General features: G+C 49.2%; 1 protein-coding gene across 3 annotated transcripts in view; it reads right to left on the reverse strand.

The window, feature by feature from the left end:
- LOC117579054 (mucin-5AC) overlaps positions 1 to 25,101 on the reverse strand; it is a 43,635-nt gene that overhangs the window by 3,592 nt on the left and 14,942 nt on the right. Inside the window, exons 1-2 of one of the 3 annotated variants that reach the window (XM_034264755.1) lie at positions 17,857 to 17,881; positions 33 to 2,912 (exon numbers count right to left, since the gene is read on the reverse strand). In XM_034264755.1, coding sequence (XP_034120646.1) covers positions 33 to 2,663 — 2,631 coding nt within the window. In that variant the 5' untranslated portion in view covers positions 2,664 to 2,912; positions 17,857 to 17,881. Of the gene's footprint in view, positions 1 to 32; positions 3,149 to 11,963; positions 11,981 to 17,856; positions 17,882 to 25,101 lie in introns of those variants that run through there. The other 2 variants (XM_034264754.1, XM_034264753.1) reach the window with 2 other exon arrangements.

The following is a 25,101-nucleotide window of genomic DNA, read 5'->3' on the forward strand; positions in this document are numbered from 1 at the left end:
TTTGGCCATGAATACAAAGAGCGAGCACTCACCATCAGAAACGAGTTGAGGTTCATGCGCCGCAGCACGGCATTCTCCATCTGCGAGACCTTCAGGAAGATGCGCAACAATTCCTTTTCCTTCTCGAGATTGGCCAGAAGCAGGCTAGCGCCCGCTTGCCGCACACAGTAACTCTCGAAGGCGTGCAACATCTGCGTAAAGTCCAGAAAGATGCGTCCAATGTTAACCGTGAGCAGATCATCGTCTCCCTGCTCCAGGGACATGTCCAGAGCATCGCGCATACGCTCCGCCAGCGTTTGGTTGTTCTCGAGCAGATCTTCCGTGTTGAGGAAGATTGCGGAGAGCTGCTCCTGGGTGAGCAGGCCGGCCACCAGCATTGGGTGGCAGAATTCCTCGAGTATGATCTGCAGGTCGCGGCCGTACTTCTCCTCCGTCTCCACAATCTCCGTGATGATCTCCTTGCGCTCCACCCGCTTCTTGCCGCACTTGCGGCACACGAGCGGCGCATAGAGCACTCCCGACTCGCCCACCTGCATCTCCACCGCTCCGTCGCAGTCCTCGCAAAGATGCAACACGGTGGGCGTGGCCTGGTACTTGCTGCGCGAGGACTTGCTCGTCTCTGAACCCACACCCGAGTCCTGCCGCTCCACATCGCTGCCACACTTGCCTCCGCCCCCACAGATGAAGCTTTGCGGTGGCGGCGACAACGAGTTCATGTTGCTCTGTCCACTGTCCCGATCCTCGACACGCTTCTCCAGCTCGCCGAGCGTGTCCGTGGCCTCCTCCTCGATGATCTTCGGATTGTTGCTGTAGTCGAAGCTCTCCTCGCGCGCCAGCCCCCGCTCCTTGGCGTCCACCAGGTACGAGAGAATGTCGTACTTGGAGGCGCCCTCGAAGATGGAGCGGGCTGCCTTCTTTTCCAGCTCGGCATCGTTCAGGGGCGGTGCGGAGAGCGGCAGTGGCGGTGGCTTCTCGTTGATCTCCTCGTAAATGGGATCGCCATTGAGTCGAATGGACTCGTAGTGATGTTCCGACTCCTCCACCTCTGTCTCTGTGTGCGTTGAGTGTTCGATCTCGGCCAGCGTGGCATCCACGAGCAGCTGATAGAACTTGGCGCGTGTCGCGGCATCCAGCTCGGGTTCAGCCTCCACTTCGGGTGGTTGCGGCTCCTCCTCGATTATCCCGGAAGCTGTCAGCACGCTGGAGCAGCTCTGATAGCAGTCAGAATCATTGCCGCCGGCAAAGTCAAACAGCTCGTAATTGTGCGCGGAGGCGAAGCTGTTGGCTGAGCCAATGCTGCCCCGATTGGAGAGGCGATCCTCCTCTTTGGTTGTCCGCTCCACGCGTATCCGCTGCAGCGAGGCGCTGATCAGGCGACTCATGTCGTCGTGGTCTTTGGTGCCGCTCATGTCGATGGCCTGGCGTGCCTGCTGCAGCCGCTGCAGCGAGTTCTCAATCAGCTCGGCCACCGTCTCCGTTTCGAGGCCCTCGGCCACCTGCCCCAGCATTGGATCCTGCAGCAACTTGGCGATAAAGCTGCCCTCCTTCGGACTGCTCCTGGGCACAATTGTTGTCACGGCATCCTGCATCTTCTTGGTGCGTCCGGCGGTGTCGCTGGCACTTCCAGAGCGCAGTCCGCACACATGCGGCACGAGGTTGCGCTTCACTGCCTCCACCGGATTCCGCAGGATCTTCAGCAGCTCCGTCTCGTGCTGCACCAAGGGACTGGCCGTCGGACTCGAGCTATCGCTGGCCGATGCCAGCGGCGGTGGCGTAGCTGGCGTTGAACTAATTGCCGGCGGCGTATTAATAGGCGTCGTGCTGGTGCCCGCACCCGTGCCCCTCTCTCTGTCGTAGTCGAGTCGGATGAGCGTGCGTCCCCGGCCGCTGGAGCTGCCGCTGCTGGACGTGGAGCTGCTCGACGTGGAGGAGATGCACGACACGGAACGCTGCAGGTTGATCTCGCTGCTGCGTATGGGGATGATGGCAATGCCCAGACCTGTGCCCGTTCCCCCCAGCATCTGCTGGGTGCGCAGCGTGTTGAGGTGATTCAGCTGCTGCTCCTCCTCCTCGGCGCTGCTCACATTGATGCACACACCGCCCGTGCTGACCGCCTGGCTGTTGCTGTTGCTGTTGACCACCACCGAGGACTGGTACAGCGGCTGTGCCGCATCGGCGCTCAGGTTCATCGTGGAGTAGCAATCATCGCCGCTAATCAGTATCGATGTCTTCTTGGGTGTTGCCTCCTCCTCCGCGGAGAGTTGCAGCCTGGTGCTGGGCCTGCGACGCAGCTGCACACCCAAATCCGTATCATCGTCCTCGCTGTGGGAGATTTTCAAGCGATGCACTTCATGGGCTCCCTCTCCGCTCTGCTGGTAGGGCGCCACACGCACCACAGTCCGCTGCTGCTGCTGCTGGCGTGGCTGTGCCGGAGTCGATGTCGGAATTGGAGTCAAAGTCAAAGTCAAAGTCTCAGCCTTAGCCTTAGCCTGAGAGTCAGACGGAGTCGCGGCTGACTTATTGATTCCTTGTGGCGGCAGCTCTAATCCTTTTGCGGTCTCCGCCAGTGGCCCCTTGGGTGGCGGCGGTGGTGGCGGCTCTGTTGGACGCCTTTGAAATAAATCTCTCGAGTCGCTGCGGTTGCTTTTTGTGCGCAGCGCCATTGTGTCCTTAAAATTTAAAATGACATTCTGTGGCCCACTCACTGAGGACACGGAGCAGCGAGGCAGCGGCGGCGTCGTCTTCGAAATGGAGCTGAAGCTTGAGCTGGAGTTCCTGACGGCGGCGGGGGGAGCGACGGTGGCGGCTGTGATGGGCGCGGCCGACAAATGCCGTTCGCTGTGCGCCCGTCTGATGGGATTTCGCGATTGTGTCGTTTGTGCTGCACGCTTTTGACTTGCCGCAGGCCTGGCCGTATCCTTCTGCCTTGCCACCTTCTTCTCCCCTTCGTTCTTGTCCTCCTCCAACCCATGGCCATTAATGTCGTTGTCGTTGTCGTTGTTGGTGTGGATGCTGCTGCTGCTGCTGCTGCTGTGGCTCTTGTCGTTGCTCTCATCCTTGTCGTTGTGCTCGTCATCATCGTCATAATCGCGATTTGCTGCTGTCGTCTTTTGGGTTGCCATTGCTGTTGCCGCTGTCGTGGCTGTGCCTGCAAAGGAGTAGATGGTGAGACTGGTGAGTGGCGTGTCGCAGCTAGCAAAATGTTGCTGTTTGTAAAGTAAATCTAAGACAGGACCAGAGACGGAGCCAGAGAGACCGGCCTGATCATGGTAGCAATAGCAGCAGACCCCGCCCACACCCCAGGCTGCGTGCCATGCCCATCAGTGCTGCCCTTTCCAGCTGTCTTTTGGCTGTCTTTTGGCTGTCTTTTGGCTACAGCTAGAATTTATGTTCCCTGGCGTTTTGTTGGTTAAATATTTATGCATAATTGGGGCCATTCCATTCCACCTATCGAATCGAATGTTTAGCTATTTATTCATCCAGCACTTGCCACTAAATCGTTTCACTTCGATGCAGATTTATGTGCCAGCCCCACCGAAAAATGGCACTATCCATGCCCCTTCCTCTCTTCTGGTGGCATGCCCCACGTTGACAGCCACTTAAAGATGTGCTTTAGCCCCCGCCGCTCCGATAAGGTGTTTTTGTTTTGTTTTGTTTTGTTTTGTTTTGCTGTGGCAACTCCTTTGGTTGCTGCTTGTGGCCACCAATTGCTGCCTCTGCCTCTGCCAACAGCCATCCCCCATCCCTCCCCTCTCTCAGCTGACAATATGTACGTATCTTTATTTATGGTAAATTGGGTGATTTACGTTGCGGCCGATAAGCTTTGCTTTTCAGCGGGTGCCGCCCGCGCGGCTCCTTGTCTTTGGCATTTGAATTGCCAGCCAAGCTCGAGTCCTTGACTGGAACTGAGACTGGAGACCCTGGCACAAGTCAGCGGCGCTTGTAAATGGGCTTTTATTTTCGTTAGCCCGGGTTAAGACGTGCCACAAGCACGAGGCACGGGGACAAGGGCGAGGATGTGGCTGTAGCCTGTGTCTCAGTCTCAGTCTCAGTCTCTGTCTCAGTGTGGCAAACAATTTGTGTTGGAATTAAGATAATAGATTAGAGTTAAATGTTCTTTGGAGGCGGCTGCGAAAAGGGTTTACTGCTGTCGCTGAAATTTGAGTGCCGCTGCCGCTGCCGACGTCAGCGTCAGGGTCGAGCCCAGAGATAGGATTTTTTGGACTCGCACAGGGACACAGAGTACGGAGTACTGTCCTTGAAGCGCCCCTATCCTCATCATTATCATCAGGCATCAGGCAGCCTTTTAATGAGTGTGAAAAGTGAGCTGGTTTTATGGGTTGCGGCCACCTTTTGCGTTTTATGTTAACGAGTGTCATCAACGTGGAGCGATTCGAGCTCCTGCTCACTCAGTGCACTCTGAACCCCATTGCGACTCGAATGTCTACCGCCCACAAAATGGCACATCATCATCAGCAGCAGCAGCAGCAGCAGCAGCAGCAGCAACACGAAGAGCGGAAGGAAGCCAAAAAGACAGCAACAGCAGGAGCTGTAGCAGCTGCTTAGCCAACAATGAAATGAATTAATTGCTAGAGCCACTTGAATTTCAATCGACAACACTTCGATTTGCTAATCGCATTAGCTGCCTGCCGAAACAGTATGCAAAACAGCGACAAATGGAGCAACAACAGGAAGACGAGGAGTAGAAAGATGGATACCCTTGCCGTGTGCATTGTTGCTATGGCAAGGTGCACAGATTTGCGGGTTTTAATGAACTGAATGAAGAGTTGCTCCCCCAAAAGACTGTGCAAACGGAATCTCAGTAGAATCTACTTCTGTTCTCCTTCTCTGTCAGTGTAGCCTTCTCTCTCTCTGTCTCTCTCTGTGGGCTAAAAAGGTAACTCGGCTTTCATCTACAACACAAACACCCTTTTTGGTCCCCTTTTTTGCAGCGCTATTCCTGCCGTTGGTTGCTCTCTTTCTCTGCGATTTCCACTTAATGAGATTTTTGTTGAGACTTACATTGGCATTGTCGCTGCTGGAAGAATAGTTGCTACCTCTCCACCCACCCACCCACCCTCTCTCTCTCTCTCTCTCTCTCTCTCTATCTTTATCCATCTCTCCCACTATTGTAATTGGCTGTCGACTTGTCTCTTTGTGCAAAAATATTTAATTAACGCCTTTTGTAGTTGTACCCGCCCGCTTATCGTCGTAATCCTGTTTTGTGCCAACAAATGAAACCTGAAATTTGACAACAGGCGGAGCGAGCGGCGAGCGGCGAGCGGCGGGCGGCCTTCCTTTACTTATCTAATTGTCTCGCTTGCCCAGATATCGAGCAAATCCCAAATAAAAACAAACAAATTTACATCAAGTGAAAATGTTGCTGGGAAAAACAAAAGCCAAAAGCAAATACTATCCCTCTATCTATAGTTTGAAGGGGCAGAAAGCTTCGCACAAAGATGTGCTAAATATTTTTAAGAGAAAAACTTATCGAACAAAGAAAACAACAGCCACAACAGCCACACAGCAGAAATAGCTTGCTGTTTGAACAACGTTGAACATGTAATTGCGGAGCAGAGGCAGGCATTAGACTTGCTTCCTGCTGTGGCAGCTTTCAATCAGGAATCTTGTTTAAAATGTGAAATCAATGCAAAGGCAAGATGTAAGTAAAATGGAAATAAAGATGAAAGTGCAGGCGCTGGCTGAGAGGTGCTGTATGTATGTCCTGTTGTATCCCTGCAGGATGCCATTGCTGGCCAAATGCGGCTTTGGTCATTTGAGAAGAAAAAGTAATTAAAAGTGTAACTTGTCGGGATTAGTAAAAACATTTTAATTTAGTTGCGATCCAAAGGAGGAGCAGGAGCACCACCAGCAGCACAAATTGGGAGTAAAAGCAGGAGCCCATGCTCTGCTGTTGTCGTTGTGCAGAGGGTTACACGAAGTGGCAGCAAAGTCAAACTGAAATGGGTCAATAAATCCGAGCTTAATTTTATTGCTCCTGCTAGCCATCGCTTTTCCCTGTCTGTCTGTCTTTCTGTCTGTCTGTCTGTCTGTGCATCTGTGCTCTCCTCCTTTGAGCTATTCTGCTGAGCGAGACGAAGAAATATAAATCGCAATGGTAAACAAATCAAAATAAATGAGTAACAAAAGCAGGGAGCCATGAAGGAGGAGCAGCACACCGACCCGACCCACACCCAGCAATGTGCTGACAAGCTGACAAACTGACTCCAGACTCCATTCGGCAGCAGCAGCAGACTCTGCGCAACGCAAAGGGCAAAGCGAAGAAGCAAAATAAAGAAAGCAGCGGCTGAGCAGGGATTGAGATACGTAAAAGTATCCAGGATTCAGATACAGATGCAGATACAGATTGGAATTGCGATTCGCTTGGGGGGTGTCTGCACCTACCCGACCCTCGACCACCGACTGGCTGCTTACATTGTGTACATTCTGGCTCATTTCAATAAAGGAGCCAAGAAACATTTTTACAAGCAGGACATGTCAGAAAGCAGTTTGCTCCAGAGTTTGATGGAAACTCCCAGAGGGTGGCTCGGGGTGTGGTACCAACAAACAAAAAAACATATAAATTCGCATTAGAAATGCACGAGTTGATTTCGAGTTTTCATTTTGGCTGTGAAATAAGCAAACAATGCCCAGTGCTCTTGCCCCACAGTTGCAACAACTGCCAAACAAGTGCAACGTAAGGTGGCTGCAACAAAAGAATCAGCAGCAGCAGCAGCAGCAGCAGCAGCAGCTTTTTATGCTGTTTGTGTTGCTGTTGTGGCACGTTCCGCTAGCCTGCGCAACATTAATTTCCTTGTCTTGGGTTCTGCTGCTGCTGCTGGTCTTGGGCCTGGGTCCCTTGGCTCCTTTGTCTTCCCCAGATTTTTCCTGCTCCTCCTGCTGCTGCTGCTGCTGCTTCTGTGCCTTCCCTTTTCTCTTCTCCTTGGCAATGTTTTTCTTCATTTTTCGTACAGCTTTTCCATCTTTTTAAATGCGCGTAAACTACTTACAGGCGCATCCGCCGACTCCTACTGCCTCTCTCTCTCTCTCTCTCTCTCTCTCTCTGCTCTGATACAGCTCTGATATTCTATAGATATATTTGTGTGGAGTGCCCGGCAGTCCGGACAGCGTGAACAAAAACAAACTGCCGGCAAACATATTGCAAAAAGTGCAAACAGCGGGCATAAGATGCGTTGAAAATCCTTTATCAGTGAAATTATTTGCACAAGGACAACAGCAGGTGGGGGGGAGGAGGAATTGCTTGCTCTTCAGCAAACAGCGAAGGCAAAATGAAAACGAAATGAAAATGACTCTGGCCAAAAAGGGCGCGTACTGGCACAGAAACTGGCCAAAAACAAACCGATTCCCCCAGTTGGCCCCTGTGCCCTGTCCCTGTCCCTGTCTCTGTCCCCCCACTGTACTTGCTGGCTTGCTTGCCAAATGTGTTGGAAAATTTCTCGCTAAAAAAGAATCTCCGTTGGGGTCTCTCTCTCTCTCTCTCCCACCATCCATTCCCATTCCCATTCCGTGCGCGCGGAGAAGTATGCTACACTTTTCTTTAATGCCAGAGTCTCGGCGCTTTTATGTCATAAAAATTGAGCAAAAGCGAAGAGAAGTACGTACGCCATCAGCACGGAGAACTCTTTTATGGCCAAGCGTTTTAGAGGCGTGGCATACACCAAAGCTACCAGCTTCAGGTCGTGCTCCGACTGCCAGCACCAGCTTCAGCTCCCCTCACTCCTTGCACCTGATGCACTGTGCACTGTGCACTGTGCACTGTGCACTGTGAGCGCAGACAAAGCGCTGCATTATTTAAAGGAACCCAACCGTGGAGAGCGACAGCGAGCGGAGTTCCTGGCCTGAGTAGGGGCAACGCGGCAAAATGCAATTAAAGCGCCGCTTTGGAGCATTCTCGCACAACCTTTCAAAAATCTACTTGCCAAGTTTTTCCATGCATTGCGAGGACACAACACAACGAACAACAACAACAACAGAATTCCGCTTTCTACACCCGCACACCCACACATACAGAGACAACTGGCAGACAAGTTCTAGAAAATACTAAAAATACTTAATTTAGCTGAAAATGTCGCTGGCTTTTGTTTTTTCAGTGCAATGCTGCCCTCCCCTTCCCACTCTCACTCCAGGCAGGCACGTGCCCCAGTCAAAATACTCTGACATGTGTGTGTGTGTGTGTGGCTTTGGCATTAGAAACGCTTATGACAAACGGATATTAAGTTCAGCAGTCACGTAGCTCAGGTAAAATTCTTTTACGATAATTTTTGCTAAAAAAAACCCACACACACACACACAAGACAAAAACGGAAAAAGCCAGAAACAGGAGCAGGAGGATGCCATTTGGCAGGAAGGCAAAAGTGCAAAATGCAAGCCAAGTGTTCGCACTGCAGGAAATAAAGGGGAAATAAAACATTTTTTTTGTTTGGGCAACCAGGAAACTCCAGGAATCACTCCAGTGGATTGGGGGGGGAGGGAAGCTTCTTCATTACGCACATTTAAATTTAAAGGCAGAACGGGAATTTGCTCGAGAGATTTCAGCACAAAAACGATTTTTGAGGGCCAACAGTTCAGAAAGGAAATGCAGGAAAAGGGAGAAACTTTTCAGTGTTGCCATATTGAAGGTGGGCAAAGTGCAGCAGGGAGAAGCCAGTTAAGATTGTGCCTCACTTTGAGGGAATGCAGTCTCAGTTCTTCAGTTACAAAAGCTTCCTTGGATCTGGCACTTGTGCGCGTTTCAAACTGCTAAATTAGCAGCGACGGAGCGTTAGAGTTGTGTAAGCAAACCTTAATGTCGATTTAACTAATTAAATTCGAAGCACAATTTACTCGCTTGCACCGGCAGCTGCCCCTGCCCGTGCTCCTGCTCCTGCTCCTGACAAACGTTTATCGTTTTTCCAGTTTCGTGTTCATTTGCAATTTGTGGAGCAACAAGAGCAGCAACAACACTTAAAGTAGCTCCTAAACGTTGCACATCCTCTATCCTCGTGACTCGTAGTCCTGCTCCTCTCTGACTCTTGCTGCAGCAGTTAACAATTAAGTTAACAGTTTCTGGTCTGTATTCTGCTCGAGTGTGTTGCTGTTGGTCTGGACTTAGCCCGAAACCAGCCCCCCCAGCTGGAGCTATTCTGTTCCGCAGAACTTTCACACCTTGTTGGCTGCACGGAACTGCTGGTACTCCTGCTCATCCCCGTGCTTAATAAATTCTTACAACAAATAAATATTATTTAATTAATTTTGCAGCTTCACCTCTGAAGGGGGGGGCAGGCAGCACAACGAGTGGCCAAATCCAATGGCAGTTTCAGAGTTTGAGAGTTTTCCTCCCTGCAACTGCAGTTTGCTGCTCGGTTTTTGCACTGTTTTGCGGTTGAGTCCGGCTCGCCTCTCGCCCTCTCGCATGTCTCCCCTAACCAGTCCCCATTGGGGTTTTCTGGTTTGGGCTCTTCGGCCATGCGATTTGGCACTAAGGTGCCGCTCCAACCAGCTCCTGCTAGAGGGGGGCCTGGCCTGGCCTGGCCTGGCATGTGTGCGGTTGCCTCTCGTTGCACGTTAACTTTATTATGACTATTTCGGTGTGTCTGTGTGTTTAAGCTGGCCTGGCTAACACGCTTATGGCTGGCAGTACTCAAGCTCCCCCTCCAACTCACAATCTCTCTCGCATTTATTAAATAAGAGTTGATGTTGCTTTTAAAGTTCTTTGACCACTGCTCCCCCACTCGCAGCCCTGCCCACAAATTGCCAGCAATTAGATGGCTTTAATGAAAAGAAGCCAGAGAGGGGGGACAGGGGCTGGGCCTGGGACTGGCACACGGAAAAAGTTGTGCTTGTTGTTGCTCCTTGAATGGCCAGCAATTATTTAATGGTCCTCTAATAGCCAACATCCGAACGGGGCCATAACAACAGGCCAGTCAGTCGAGCGACGTTAACTTAACATTAGCCGTGGGTGGAGAGCTGCCACCACGACTGGGAGATGCTCTATGAAGCCTGCTGGTTGCTGCCTTCCATGTGCCGCCACAAAAATCAAGAGAAAATCCTCTAAAAGCCATGCCTCCAAAAGGGATCCACCAAACTTGTGTGTGTGCCGAGAAATTTAGCAACAAAAAAAAGTGCAAAGGTCAGCGACGAGTTGGCTTCCAGTCCAACAGTTAGGGTATATTTTGGGGGATTCCACACTTTGGTGTATCAAAGTACACAATAAAAAAGCACACAAATTATTAGTAAACGCCCCCCACGGTGGTCGCCCACTCCCACTCTGACTCTATGAACCACACCCCAAGCCTACACTTTCAGTACGCCCTGGAGGGGAGTGCTTCCTCCCTCCCTGCTATCGCTCCTCCTCCCTTCTCTAATTGCCGAGTGCCATAAAAATGCGTTTGTTGTTTGTCTCCGCCTTGGAGACTACTTCCCGACTCCTACTCCCACTCCCCCCCCCCCTGCCCGGCAATATGCTTTGTTTGCTTTATGTGGCTCTTCCCTTCCCTCTGCTGCTGCCCTGTCTGTTTATACTTTTTAATTTCTTGGGGGCAACAATAACGCGTGGCAAATGCATAAATTCGCGTCAATTAATAAGAAATTGTGGAGCGTGGCAAAAAGGCAAAGGCAAAGGCAAAGGCAAAGTCGGAAAATAAAAGCGCAAGGCACAGATTATTGCACGTGTGTGTGGCAGTGGGGCAGGGGAATGGTTGGAGAACCACTCCGAATCGGTCTGCGTACTTCCCCTTAATTGCACACTAAAGAGCCAGCGACTGGCAGCGACTGGCAGGCTCCCATCCTGCCACACGGCAAGTGGTGTGGTGTGTGTGTGTGTGTGTGCTGCGGTGTCCTGCTCCGTGGCTAAATTACGATGCATTTAATTGCTCGGATTTGGTGCACAGATTTATGTCCGCGCCACTAAGTGGCCTGCTTAAGGCTTAAATGGCCCCGACGACGTGAGGCAGCGAGCGCCAAGGACACACCACCACGACCATATCGCCAGGATATGAGCCATGTGGCCATGTGGCCATGTGCCCCTACCCCGAGCACCTGTCTACGTGCCTGAGTCGCGAGGGTCTCCGGGTATCGGGTCTCGGGTCTCTGCTCTTAACCCACTCCTGGCTGATGTCATGAAAACTTTTGTATTCCCAAGTCCTGGCTTAAGTGTTTTATTCAAGTTATTCAAATCGAGCAGCAAAAACTAATCCCATCTTTAGTTTGCTCTCTCCACACAGTTCATCCATCAAATGGCAATCTTTAAAGTTTTCAAACACTTTTCAGTGCATCCATAAAAAGGAGACTAAAAGTGCTGCCAGTGGAGTGAATGCTGGCTGCCAGTGGGTTAATTGTCAGAGCAGAGAGGTGCTGGCTGGCGGGGGGTTAAGTGTCGCGGCCCCCCAGCTCTAATTGAAGAAGGAAGAAGCGCAACGAGCATAATTTTAATTTAATCATTTCCCTGCCACACACACACGCTGCTGGCACGCTGCTGTAAAATCAGTTTAGGAATGTAAATTGATTTTGCGGTCTAATATGCAATTTACTAACCGCCAGCCAGGCGGCAGGCCAGACGGTTGTCCGGCGCAAGGGGAATTTACGTACAAGGTGTGTCCGCCCGTACGCTGTGGGGAGAACCATTGGCTTATTCACCACGCGCGGAGAGACAAGCGTCGGAAAGGGATGGCAGCAGAACTCATTGCTGTGGCTCTCCCTTAAACATTCTTAAACAATTCAAGAGGTTGGCTATTGCCATACAAAAATGGTTAAACTATGAGAAGAAGATGCGGGCCGAAAATAAACAGAAATTACAGAAGGAAAAATAAACGAAAAGTAGGAAAAAACTCTGGCCGCAGCAAGTAAATGAAAATAAAAATAAAAATAAAATGTTCAAGCAGAAAAGCTGCTCGAAAGCAAAGACCCAAAGGAAGAGCCTGCTAAGAGGTGTGTGTGTGTGTGTGTGGTGCGCACAGCTCAAGGACCTCCTCCTCCTCCTGCTGCTGCCTTGTCGCATTACGCATGAGGAATTTTTGCTTTTTAAATTCTTTAAGTAATGCAAATTAAATTTAAATAGCAAATAGGCGAGAGGCAAACAAAATGGCAGCAGAGCAGCAAACACGGACCTGAGTCTCTGAGTCCCGGGCCCAAACCGTATCCCGGGTCCAGTTCTTGGGCAACGAAACAAATTTCAAAGACAAATAAGCGCCGAAAACAGCAGCAATTAATTTGCTGCTTCCCCGCTTCGTGTGAGGTGCGGGGCAGGGACTTTGGCGGCAAGACAATTGCTCGAGCAGCGGGCAGGACAGGGCTGGACAGGGCATTGCGTGGAAAGTTTCTTTCTGTGAGCACCGCAGCAACTTTTCGGCGCAGTTAGCAAACCGCATGGCTAGCTGTGAAACAGCGGCAACGAGCAAGTGGCAGTGGCAGTGGCAGAGCCACAACAGCTACAAGCAACTTAAGGCCCAGGCCCAACAATTTCAAGTTGTTTCCATAAGCAAACAAACGCACCCACACGGGGCAACTACAACTAAAGGGAGAAGCAGCAGCAGGAGCTGAAGCCAAAGGACCAGTAAGACAACTACAAAACTGGAACCCAAGACACGGGACACAGAGACAGCGAAGAGAAAGATTCTGATGCTGGCTGCTGGCTGCTGGCTGCTGGCTGCTGACTGCGGGTGTGGCAGCCAGCAGAAGCGCTTCCCTTTGCTTGGCTGCCGCTTACATTTCACACATTTCCCGATGCCTGCCTGTCCTCCGTCTTGCATGCGGTTTAAATTCAAATTTGTTGGCAACAAACAGACAATTAATTTCGCATATACCATGGGCATGTGCTGAAGGCGCTTTTTGTTTTGTCCTGCGACAAACGACGAAGGCAGGCGCACTCATCCCAGTATTCTCATTCTTCTTCTGGCTCTACGTTTTGCTGTCTGCGGCCTGGAGGCATAATGGGCATCTAAGTGCCGGCACAGCCAGACAGACAGCACTCTCCCCCCTTGGCATATGTGCTGCCATGTCTCAAGGTCCACGCCCACTTTTATTAGCTCCATTTTTGTGCCCTAGTCTCTGGGTTTCCCCTGGCCACATTCTGGTTTCTGCATTTGAATTTTAAATGTTATTTCTTCTTTTAAATTGATCAGCAGCTGCCAGGGAGTGGGAGCTGCCTGCTAAGCGTCCTGCTAATTTATTCATGGCAAATAATTGTTTGTTAAAAGGGCGCAAGAATGTAGCAACCCAACGCCCAGCCCCCACGTAAATGGTTTCCCTAATCTGCATATGCTGTTCCAAGGAAATTGAAATTGCTTCACGAGAATCCCGGAATTAGTGTCCTTAATGTTGTGTGTGTGTGTGTGTGTGTGTGTTCGAAGGAGACACTGGGGGACAGAGCGTCGATTCCCCGAAGGACACACTGGTGGCCAGTGCATAGGCGGTTCCCCGGAGCACCTAATTGGATTTGTACTTGAGGCTGTGCCGCATTTATCACAGCTGTTTGCACTGGCTGCCCTGGACTGGGGAAGCTCTTTCTGCATTTTCATTGCCAAGTACATAACTTAAAGCCAAATGCTGCAAGTTCTAATCCTGCTCTGCACTGATCCTGTGCTTTGTCCGCGTTCAATTCCAGCGCAAACAGACCTAAGGACATGTCAAGCGCAGCACACGAGCAAACAAACAAACAAACAAACAAACAAACAAACAAACACACCCGCTGTGTGGATGCTGCGGATGGAGGTACGGAGGTGTCGCGTTGGTCGTGTCGGAGTCATAGACAATGATTAAACGCCGCTCATCATTCATATGCAAGACATGAGCAAAGTGGGGATTCAGCTTCAGCTCCTACTGCTACTCCTCCCTGTTTCTGTAATGTAGTGCCATAATCCTTGGCGCAATTTTTGTGTGCACACAAAACCGTACCCCAGCAATATGTCGTAATATCCGTCCGCTGCCACGACCATTTGTATGGCCTACGCACCAGGATGTGGCCATGGTCATGGCCAAAAGGACATATGAGCTAACTGACAGCAATCTTCCCGTTTGCTCAGTCGTTTTTGGGGTAGGAGTAGGACACGAGCCACGAGGCACGAGGCACGAGGCTGTAACAGTTGAAAGTACTAAGCGTGGCTATGATTTAGCGCTTTATTATTTGCCAGGTCCCAGACCCTGTCTCGCTCTCTCGCTCTCTCTCTCTCTTTTACAGCTTTTTCCAACCTGGCCAAGAAGTTGCCACGACGTGACCGTGTGCCCTCCTTGCTTTCGGCGTGTACACATAACATTCTCTGACGCCGCTTTGCAGCCACTTCATCAATTATTCTTAAGCATAAAATATTTGTCACTTTTACTAAATTTATTGTGACAAGGCTCCTGCACACCTATCACGCACACACACACACACACAGTACAGCTGAAAGGACACTTTATAAAGAGCTCTGCATATGAATCACGTGCGTAATGGCAAAAGGAAAGCAAACTGTAGCCAGGACTGACTCTTGGTTTGCTGCTGCTTTTGTTGCCCACATTTTGTTGTGCACACCCTACACAGGAAGAGGAATAATGAGAGCAAAAGGCAGTGGCAATGGCCAGTAAATGAACCTCGGAATCCATTGTACTAGCTGGCTTTTCATTCACCGTCAGAAGAACCTAGCAAAGAACTTTCAATCGGAAATTAATACGATTTTGCTGCAGCATTTGAAGCTCCCATTAGGCAGCGCCCAAAGAGCACCAATCAAATCGCAAGCTATAGCTCTTATTCCCCCAATTTCTGCCCACTAAGTTCCTCTTCAGGGTATAACCGACTTCGTTAGGCCTACTCCATCTGTGCCGTCCAAACTTTTCTTAGCTGTACTTTCATTTCCAGGTTTGTTTTGCTGCCACTTCCGCCCACGTTTTGTAAGCCATATATTTGAACGTGCTGCGTATTTGCCGCGGCCTTTATTTATGCCGTAGAGGGAGAGGCAGAGTGTCCTGCTGCCATTCTTTGATTCGTAACCGACACCCACCTACTCGTGTGTGTGTGTATTTGGGAGTGTGTGTGCCCCCACTCGAAGCGCATTGAATTGAAAGTGCTGGCGACGGAAGTCGGTGTCAAGTGTCGCGGAAGCTTTCTGGCACTTCATCAACTTTGAAGTGAACGTCCGCCCCCAGGAGCCGCCCAGCCTGTCCAACCGGCGGAATGGCAACCACAAATCAGATAAGCGCGCACGCGATTAATATTTTCTCTCTCTCTCTCTCTTTTGTAGGCCCGAGAATCAAAGTGACTTTTGCTTGAAGTTGCCGACAACATTTTCTGTAATTTTCGTCAGACTGAAAGGCGGCCAGCGAGCGGTGTGGGCGTGGGTGTGGGCCGTGCCACCGCAAGTCAAAGAGGGGTCAAAAGCAGCGGCACAAAAAAATAAAACCCATTTGAGATCCACGCGGAAAATGGGCGCAGCGCAGTGTAAACTGTTGACATTTCAGCCTCTGCCAGTCTACATGACACCACACGGGAGATGGGGAAGGGAAGGGCAGGTGCTACTGCTACTGCTGTTGCAAGTGAAGTGTGCTCTAAACAGCCATGCAGGATGCTCTCACACCCCCAACCGTCCCTCCTTTCGCCTGCCACTCCCTGGTCGTGTGTTTGCTAAACACCTACACAAAGGCAGGGCATCCCCTGTCCCCAGCCCCAGCTCGTGTAGAGCTTGACAAATATTTCTGAGCCCCGTGGAAAGCGAGCATCTAAATGAGAATCACAATGGGACCAAGCGGGAGTTGTGGGCTGAGGGATCGACATTGGAGTCTGGCTCTCGCTCTGACTTTTGGGCACACACACAAATGGGAAGCGGGCGGGGAAGAGGGATTTGGGAGAGGGCAGAAACAGGAACTCGAGACAGAACACGGGACAGCAGGTAGCCGGGAAACCCGGCCGCAATCAGGTGCCAACATGCAGGTGAAATGCAAATAATTTTTGTTTTATCTGTAACGCGGGGCCGGCCAGGTTGGTTTCCTATCCCTTTTTTTGCTCGTTCCTTTCCGTTTTTTCCCATTTGTTGGGGAACGACAGAGAGAGAAAGAGAGAGAGAGAGAGAGACGCAGGCACACACTAGAGAACTAGCTAAACAGGCAATAGCGAGACAAGTGCCTGGAAATGGAACAAAATGTTGCGAAAAATAGAAAGAGGGAAAGTCACTCGCACTCGCTGTGAAATGTTTTTGGAAGATTGTTTGTGAAGGCACAAAAAAGAAAAAAATCGATTAATAGAAGCAGATATTTTCCACAGAAAGAGTTTTCCAACAAAAAGTAATGCCATATTTTGTGGGTCACAGCAGCAGAAGCCAAAAGAATCAACTACATAAAGCCACATGGCAAATATTTAATAATTCTTGATGTAGTTGCAGCGCCTTGTGCCAGTTTTATCTGGAGACAAATGGAGACACCAAAACCCAGGAAAAAGTCAAAAGCACACCTGATTGTTCAACTCCCTTTGCCTACAGCTGTGCATACAATCATTTATGGTATTTGGCAGATCCGAATCATACAAATTCTGCAAATATTTACTTTACTTTCGTTGTCAGAATGGCACAACTCTGCCCGTCTAATGGCCTACAATTTCCACTCCGAAGAATACATTTGAAAAGTTTTAGACACTACTCCAGAGAGTTATATTTTTCATTAGCCTATCCCGTGCGTACTCTTTGCTGAATGTTGCACCTAGACACAGCTGCTCCCTGCTGCAGCAAGGAGCCACTCCTGGCAAATAGTTGACATTGAGTGGGTGAGATGAATGTGGCACAATGCAATCTGTCAAAGGAATTGATTTGATTTGAATTGGCATGGAATGGAATGCCTGTTACAGGCTTTTGGCCTCCTCCTCCACTTTGTCTCCTACTTGTTCCTTGCTCCCCTTGCCCCACTGAGTGCAGGCTAAGCTCGTGCTTTTGTGCATGCCCCTCCATTGCTCTCCATTTTAGTTCATTTCTTTCTGGCTCTCACTCTCTTTTTCTCTGTGGCTGTTGCATATTTTTCTGCGGATAACTGTGTGAAAGGCAAGGCAAATGAAAATTCATTTTCTTCGCTGTCTCTGCCGCTCCTGCCACTCCCACTTTCATAACTTTTTCGCTTGTTCGCACGCAATACACAAAAAAGAGAACAAACAAAAGGGGAAGAGAGCCTGACTGGGCTTTTGTGGTTGTCTGTCCTGCTCTAGCTCTCCCCCACTCTCTCTCTCCCTGTGTGTGTGTGTGTGTTGCTGGGCTTCATGTGTAGCATGCAGCATGCAGCATCCACATCCGCAGTGAGTCCCTGTGCCACAACCTCGGCCTCAGTCAGTCAGCCAGTCAGCCATCTCGTGGAGACTTTTATGCCGGGAAACTAGTTGCATTTTTATAAACGCACTGCCGCACTTTTTGTACCCTCGCTCCCCCTTCCTCTCTCCGCCTGGTTGCTTGTCTGTCGCGGTAATATTTACTGACGCCATCGCTGCTGCTGGCCCATCTGGCGCCCCTCTGGAGTGCCCTGTCAAGTGCACTTCTCGGCGTCATGGCTATTTTGGTTCGCACAAACAAAAAAAAGAGGAGAAAAGTGGGAGTGGGAGTGGGAGTGTGGAGCCACTCTTTTGCCACCGACTGAGCCGATTGACTGAGCCGATTCCACTAAATATTTAGCTTGCAGCTACGTCAGATTGTAACCCCAACGCAACGCTGCCGGAATTTCAATATGAGTTGCACAAAAATAAATTACAAAATATACGAAAAATATATAAATATATATATTATGTGCGTACATGCAACAGTTTATAATACCACAAAGAGAGAAGGGGTGGGGGGTGGCAGGGGCCTCCGCTTCGAGTCACGTAACATTTCAAAGTGTAGTTAATTGATTTTTCAGCACAATGCCAAGCGCAGCAGCAGCAGCAGCAGCAGCAGACCCATCCGTGTGCAGCAGCAGTGCCACCCCACAACATTTGACGAGGCAAGTTGACAGGTTGCAGCAAGGGGGCAGCTTTGTATGCAACACAAAAATTGCTTCACTTGTTTGTTCGCTTTTTACATAAATGCCATAAATTGCGTGTTGTTGTCAGTTGATTTTTTGTGCGGGTCTACGGGGTAGTTGCCACAGTGGCACAGTTGCCGCAGTGCCGCAGTGCTGCAGCGAGTGCGAAAAGTGTCACCAGAGGAGCAGGAGGGAAGGACTCGAAGCGAGGCGCGATAAATAAACAAAAATTGTGTTTGCTCCTATGAATATGAATAAATATTTGTCGCAGCTGCAACTTGCAACAGGAGCAGGCAGCAGGCAGCAGCATGTGGCAGCAAAAATGAAAGTGTCAACATTTGGGCCAGGCCTTTGGACTAGCTAACTGATTGCTTGACTGACTGACTGACTGACTGACTGACTGACTGATGTCGTTGGCAACAGAAGTTGCAACTGCGAAGAGTATTCCGAGACTTTTTTTGGGCAAATTGCTGCAACAAAATGTCGCCGACGTGCGCTGTGTGCCAGAAGTTAGTTGTTATTTGCAGCTGATTGATTGACTGACTGATTGATTGACAGACTGACTGAATGACTTTCTGAGGCACAGACAGCTCCGCCAATGCCATGAGCAATGCTTCCGATAATAATTACAGTAATGACAGCCTGGAAAATTACCCCGAAAAATAAAGCGAAAATTTTCCATCGATGGCAGGGCAGAGCACCGAGGACGTACTTTCCCCATTCAAATTTCATTTGATTGGCAAATTAAAGCACAACAAAATCGAAAACTATTTGCACCTACAACTATTTGCACTCTCCGGTCGAAAAGTTTCCTGCCAAGTCGGCCAAAGAAATAAGTTAAGAGTCTGGTCTGTGGTCAGGGGTCTGCCTGCCGTTGGCCTGGTCAACAATTTTCTCACAATAAGGCTGGCCTAGGGGTCGCTTCCTGTGACCCCCACACGTAGCAGGAGCAGGGGAACGGTGCCCCATAGAGAGCCAATCAATAGGAAAAATAAACCGCAGAGAGCTGCAGAGAGAGAGAGAGAGTGAGGAGGAAAAGAGCCAAGGAAATACAAGTAATATGCAAGCATTTTATACACTTCGACGACTGCTCAGACAGAGCAGTGTTGAGGGGTAAGGACTGGACATGGGTCTGGAATGGAGCTCTTGTTCCGAGTATTTTATAATTTTCAATGCTGAAACAGATACACCAGCAGGAGGCAGTCGTGGAGATGCCACAGCACCAGCTCTGAGCCACTCACGTGCCGCATGCTTTGATTTGTTTCGTTACGTTTCATTACAACAATCATGGTAGCAGCTCTCTCTCTCTCTCCCTCATCATCTGAGTGCATCTTTCCCTGTCTTTACGAGTGGCATTTCATGTTCCAGAGGAAAAAGATACACAGGCAGACAGATGGACAGCTAGACCGACGGACCGACGGACCGTACAACGTTGCGGTTTTTGATGATTTGCCTTTGTCGTAGAATAAAATTCTCAAGAGATGTTGGCCAAAAATTTTCATTTTCATTTTGTTTTAAAAACCACAAAAAAAAAGAAAAGGCAACTTTTGTGTGCAACTTGAACTTGCACATCCACTTGCCACATGCCACATGCCACATCCATATCATCGTCCAGCCAGAGGTAACAAAACAAAACGAACAATGGGTGGAAGGGAGCAAGGAACAGGAAACAGTAGCTGGGGAAAAGCTCCCTTCTGGTAATCGGAAAATTGCAACCTGACCATCGACCATCGACCATTGACCATTGAGTATTGTTCGGGAGGTTGTCTGCTGCCTCAGGAGTCGTAGTGCATGCATCATGCACTTTTATTATTATGCCAAATATTTTGTTACCTCAGGGACACATCCCCATGATGGATTTTCCCTTAGCTTACGCCCTCGCCTGACATGCACTGTGAGAAATCGATAGTGACACTCGATATTTTAACACCAACGAGAGGGAGAGAGGGAGAGAGCGGTAGAGAGCGGGAGAGTGCGGCCCCATCAGTGGAAAGATAGACATAGAGAGCATTCTCAGTGGCAGTTCATTTGTCTTTTCCTGTCTATGTCTTGCTTCGGAAACTTTGTGGCTTTGCACTTGTGCCACACACACACGCACACACACATACGGGATACACGTTGCGAGGGGAAAATTTAATTTATTTTACAACTAAATCGATTGCAGACACAACATCAGCATTAGCCATGGCCACGGCCAGAGGAGCCACAGTCAGCAGGCCACACACACACGACAGACTGAGCCAGAGACTGAGGCTGAGAGCTCTCCTCCCCACCGCATAGACAATTGCCTCCTCCCCAGAGATCTCTTCTCTTCTCCTGTTCGAGCTGCAGTCACAAACTTTGGCTCCGGTTATGGCTTTGGCTAATTTCTTATTTAAGTTCGAATCGAGCGGGCATTCCGCAAATCCGTTTCGCTTAGCCAAAAACTTTTTCTAAATTTAGAATGCGGCTGAAAGTTTGAGCGCAGAGAGATTGCAGTTGTGCCGTGTGCCGTGTGGGAGGTGCAATTATTTGAATCGATTAAAGGAGAAGCAGAGAACCATAAATGTTTAAGCGAGACTAATGGTAAAGGTAAATTCGTAGCACAGAACGATAATTGGAAGACTTTTCACTGTCGTGGATTTTAAATTGAATACAAATAGATCAACTTTCTTTTATTCCTTCTTTCTTTTGCTAAATCATGAGTTCATCGAACGCTGCCTTTATCTACATATCTCCGCCCTTTTAACTTGCCATCTCGTTCTGTCTTTCATGCATCTTATGTATGAGAGTCACTCGCTCAGAGAGCGCACGCTTTGGTTTACGCTCGCGTTTTCTTCGAGGGTCTGCTCACGAGTTTGCCATGCAGCGATGGATGTGATCGCCGCGAGTCTCGCAATTCGTAAGAACATCAAAAGCCACCCTCGCACACGCTTTAGCTTTGGCATCACTCTCTGTTCTTTGCACTCTCACCCTCTCTCAATTTCTTTATTACTGTACCTGCAAGCAGAGAGTCGGAATCTAGCTGATCGGTGAAGGAGACGTTGTCTGCATACTTTGTTTTCCTATTTCCTCTTTGTCAACATATTTCCTAAACTCTTTTAATATTTCTGTGTGCAACTTTTTGCACTTCAATTCAATTACTTTACTGTTCAATATCAATTTCAGTTGCACTACCACATAATGTTGAGGCCTTTTTGGCTTATTGTTTTTTGGCCAAAAAAGGATTCGATGGGACTATATTTGTTTTGTTTTCTTCTATTTTGGGTTTTTGTTGAATGCCAAGGGGATGAAAGTGAAATGTCGCATGCATGCCACACAGACACCAATGCCTATACTCCCACACACAGACAAAATCCCACACTCTACGATTCTTCTTGTTGTTTGTTTCTCCCTTTCCTTTCCTTTTTTCTGCTCTTCTTCACTGATTTTGTTGTTATTTTTGTAATGCAAAAAGCGCATCAGGCATTTGTATGCATTAGCTAGCAAAACGAACATTTTATGACCAACAGCGAGCGAGAAAGGAGAGAGAGGGAGAGCAATATGGAATGAGTGGCTTAGAGAGGGAGAGCGAGCGAGGGATAGTGGCTGGGGAATGGCTTTGGCACAAATATGCATGTCGGCACATTCTTGCATAGAATTGCACTTAAATGCAGAAAATGGCACACAGCATAAGCGCCGTACTTCACAGGGATGGGGGATGCAGAGAGGGACAGGGACAGGGACGGATGAAAACAAGAACCAAGAAATTGTGGCCAGAACTGGACAGGAACAGAGCAAGCGAGACAGCGAACCAAAGTAGTGGCCGGATAGTTGCGAGAGAGAGGGAGAGAGGGCAGTTCTAGGGCCATCCCAAAGTACGTCATGAAAATCAGGAAACAGGATATATTAAGTTTGAGGAATGGACGACACTGGACACATACACACACACACACACACACAGATAAATACGCATACAAATGCAGCACTACTGCTGTTGTCGCAACAATAAAATAGCCGCAGCAGCAGCAGGACAGGGGGGAGTAGGGGGCGGGACAACAAGAGCCGTAAAAACTGCCCCATGGCCCTGCACCCCGAGGAGAGCCTGCGACACTTTTTATTGCCACACATAAAACAGGAACAGCAGCAGTGGCAGTGGGGCAGCACGGAGCAATGGCTGCCGTCGTCTCTATGTGGCAGGCAAAAGTTTGCTGTGTGGCACTGGCACTGGGCTCCTTTTTCAATTGCCTGCCACAATTTCTATTAGTGTAAATATGCAAAGTACATGAAGACATGAGGCTCAACCTCCGCTGAGCATGGGGAATATAAAATGCAAAAACTGTAACAATGTTGCGCTGCCTGCCACGAAATGTTGCTGCCTCTGCTACAGAATAGAGATGGTTGCCACTTTGCGTCGCAGTCTGAGTCTCTCTCTCTCTCTCTCTCTCTGGTATTGGCATATTTAGAATTTCTCGTACAATTGCTGGTCATATTTAAAAATCTCATTTGAAAGCGGCAAACGCTTTTCTCGTTCACACTTCATTTGAGAACAGCCAAAAGGAATGGACCGGCAGACCAGAGAGGGAGAGAGAGACAGAGCTTGTTGAAGTGAGGGAGAGGGAGAGGGAGAGAGAGAGCTCGCTGTGTGAGAGTGAGAAAGGAATTTAAAGCAGACGCCATTAAATGAATGGAGAGACGTTTGAAAACAGAGAAGAAACATTAGTGAAGCAAATTGCAATGGGCAATGAACGAGAGCGCAGAGAGCCAAAGGAGGAAGGAAAGCGAAAATTGTACTGAATGGACCAAAGAGCAGGGCTAGCAGAAAGAGACAGCGAGCGAGCGAGCGAGCAGATAGAGTGGGAGTTTGGAGTAAGAGCGAGAGAGGGCAATAAATGCTAATGACTTAATATCCCCATACCTCCAGCTACTGGATAGATATTCCTTTGAAATACTACTGTGTCGGCCAGCAACGTGTTAATTGGAAATGTTTCACTCGCTTTTCCTTGCGCTTTCTCGTTGAACCACCCCCCTCCACCCGCGCTCTGCCACCCGACCCGCTTGGCGTAAATTCATGCTAAATTATTTCACGATTTGCACAATTTAATGTTGCCGTGCTGCAATTTATTATTAATTTCTGCAAAGTGAAAGAGCAGGGTGGGGACTATCATTGATTACGGCCTGATTAGAATTTATAACGTTTTAAATGCGAGAAATGCGCATAGAAATATGAATAATATTCACGCTTTGAAAATAATTCCAGAAATTATCAAACATTAAAGCCACAAAGAACAACCACAAAATGATAAAAAAAAAGGTCGCAGAATTTGCAATTATTTAATGGCATAAAAATAAGCAAAAAGGCTTTCCATTCCCCCCGAGATCTACTCCTAAATCCCTCCTGGCATATCCATTTCAGCGTGTTCCAAATTTAAATCAAGAAATTGTTGTCTGCCATTACAAATTCCAAATAATTTCAACTTTTCAACACATCTAATGGCCAATCCCAATGCCAATCGCAATCCGAACTGCGAATCGAAACCATTTTCAGCCTTTTCCGAGACTCATTCAACTGTCTATGGCTGGGGGCTGGCTGGATGTCTCTTGCGCACTTTCCGCTTATCAAAGACAAATATGAAATATTAATAATCCACCAAAAAGCGAGACCCAGGCCGGGCCATGACTCAAAAGTGGAATACCCAGGGACCCGGGGGATCCGCCTGCCACGGGGGCGTTGTGGCATTAAAAATGCAAATTTCACCGTCGACCAGACCGGCCAGACTCTATCACTTTAATGCCTTTCACTGTGATTTGGCCCGGTGTCTCTCGCTCTCCACATCTGTGCCTAACCTGGCGACCCACTCTCTGCAAAAGCTTTGGCTGTGGCTGTGGCTGTGGCTGTGGCAGACGGTGAATGCAACACGTGCGCTATAAATCATTACGGTACGGAGAATGCGCCGACTGGGCTCTGGGTGGGTTGGTGGGGCCTGCAACGGCAACTTACGCTAAGCGCCCAAAGCGAACCAATTTCAAAAATCAAATCAAAAATAGTTTGCCAACTTCCAAGTGCTTAAACCCCTGGTGGCCAGAGCCAGAGCCAAAGCCAAAGCCGGAGCACTCACTGTCGCCCCGACAAACAATGCAACAAATTGCAGGCAGGCAGGCGGCAGGCGGCAGGCGAAAGCCACGCAAAGGAGGAACTTTGTAATTGTCTTCGCGAAGAGACACGTGGGCGCCACGAGCATGTCACCTTTATGACGCTCCCAATGGGGCACCACCACCATTCCTGCGGCTGCCCCCAGCAGCTGTAGCTCTAATAGACAGCCATAAGCCAAAGTCTTGGCAATTGTGGTGGGTACGAGTGTCTCCACTCGTAAGAATTGGCATTGAGCACATTCTGGAATGTGCAGTCTTTGCTATTCTTTTTGGAGGAGGAAGGAAAATTAATCACCCTGATCACACATCTTTCTTTCTTTCTTTATCCTTTAATCGAACAGAGAATGCCCTCCTGGACCCGCCACGTTTTTCTCTGTAACTTTTTCCCTACTTCAAAATTTAATTGAATGAAAAGTTTCACTCGCTCTCTGTCTGCCTGCCTGCCTGCCTGCCTGCCTGTGTGTCGCCTGTTAATTTGCTTTGAATGAAGTCGAACATGTGCGACACGCCCCCCAGTACTTGTCCCTGCAAAAGGGGTAAAAGTGGCAGCCTCTCCTCTCCTCTCCCCATGCATATGGGAAGTACATAGTTTTGGTGCCATATCGCTGTGGGTCTTTGCAGCCATTTGTGGGTGCAAATGTCACGTTGACTCTGCCTCCTAGTCGCCAGTCGCCAGTCGTGTAGTCCTCGTTCTGTTTGCCGCGTAGCTACGTGCCGTGGGTGGCATGCCACCTTTTGGATGGATATGTGTGGAAAGCTTTCAGGTTTCAGTCGCTTAAAGCGGCACAGAGGAATAAGGTAAGAGGCAAGAGTTCAAAGTAGATGACTGTCAGACTGTGCGTCAATAGGGTCTGCTCTGAGCGAGAGACTGGGGGTTCATTCTGATGCTTGATTATGGTGTTAACCCCTCCGTGAACTTGCAGCAGGTGTGACCCCATCGTTCCCCATTCAAATGTCACCATTTCAATTGGCTCCGGCTGTGGCACAACCATTTTCACTTCCCACTCGCACTCGCGCTCCCATTTTCATTCTCCCCCTGGGCGGTGGAGG

The sequence above is a fragment of the Drosophila guanche genome, unplaced genomic scaffold (genome assembly GCF_900245975.1).
Source record: "Drosophila guanche unplaced genomic scaffold, DGUA_6, whole genome shotgun sequence".
NCBI lineage: Eukaryota > Metazoa > Arthropoda > Insecta > Diptera > Drosophilidae > Drosophila > Drosophila guanche.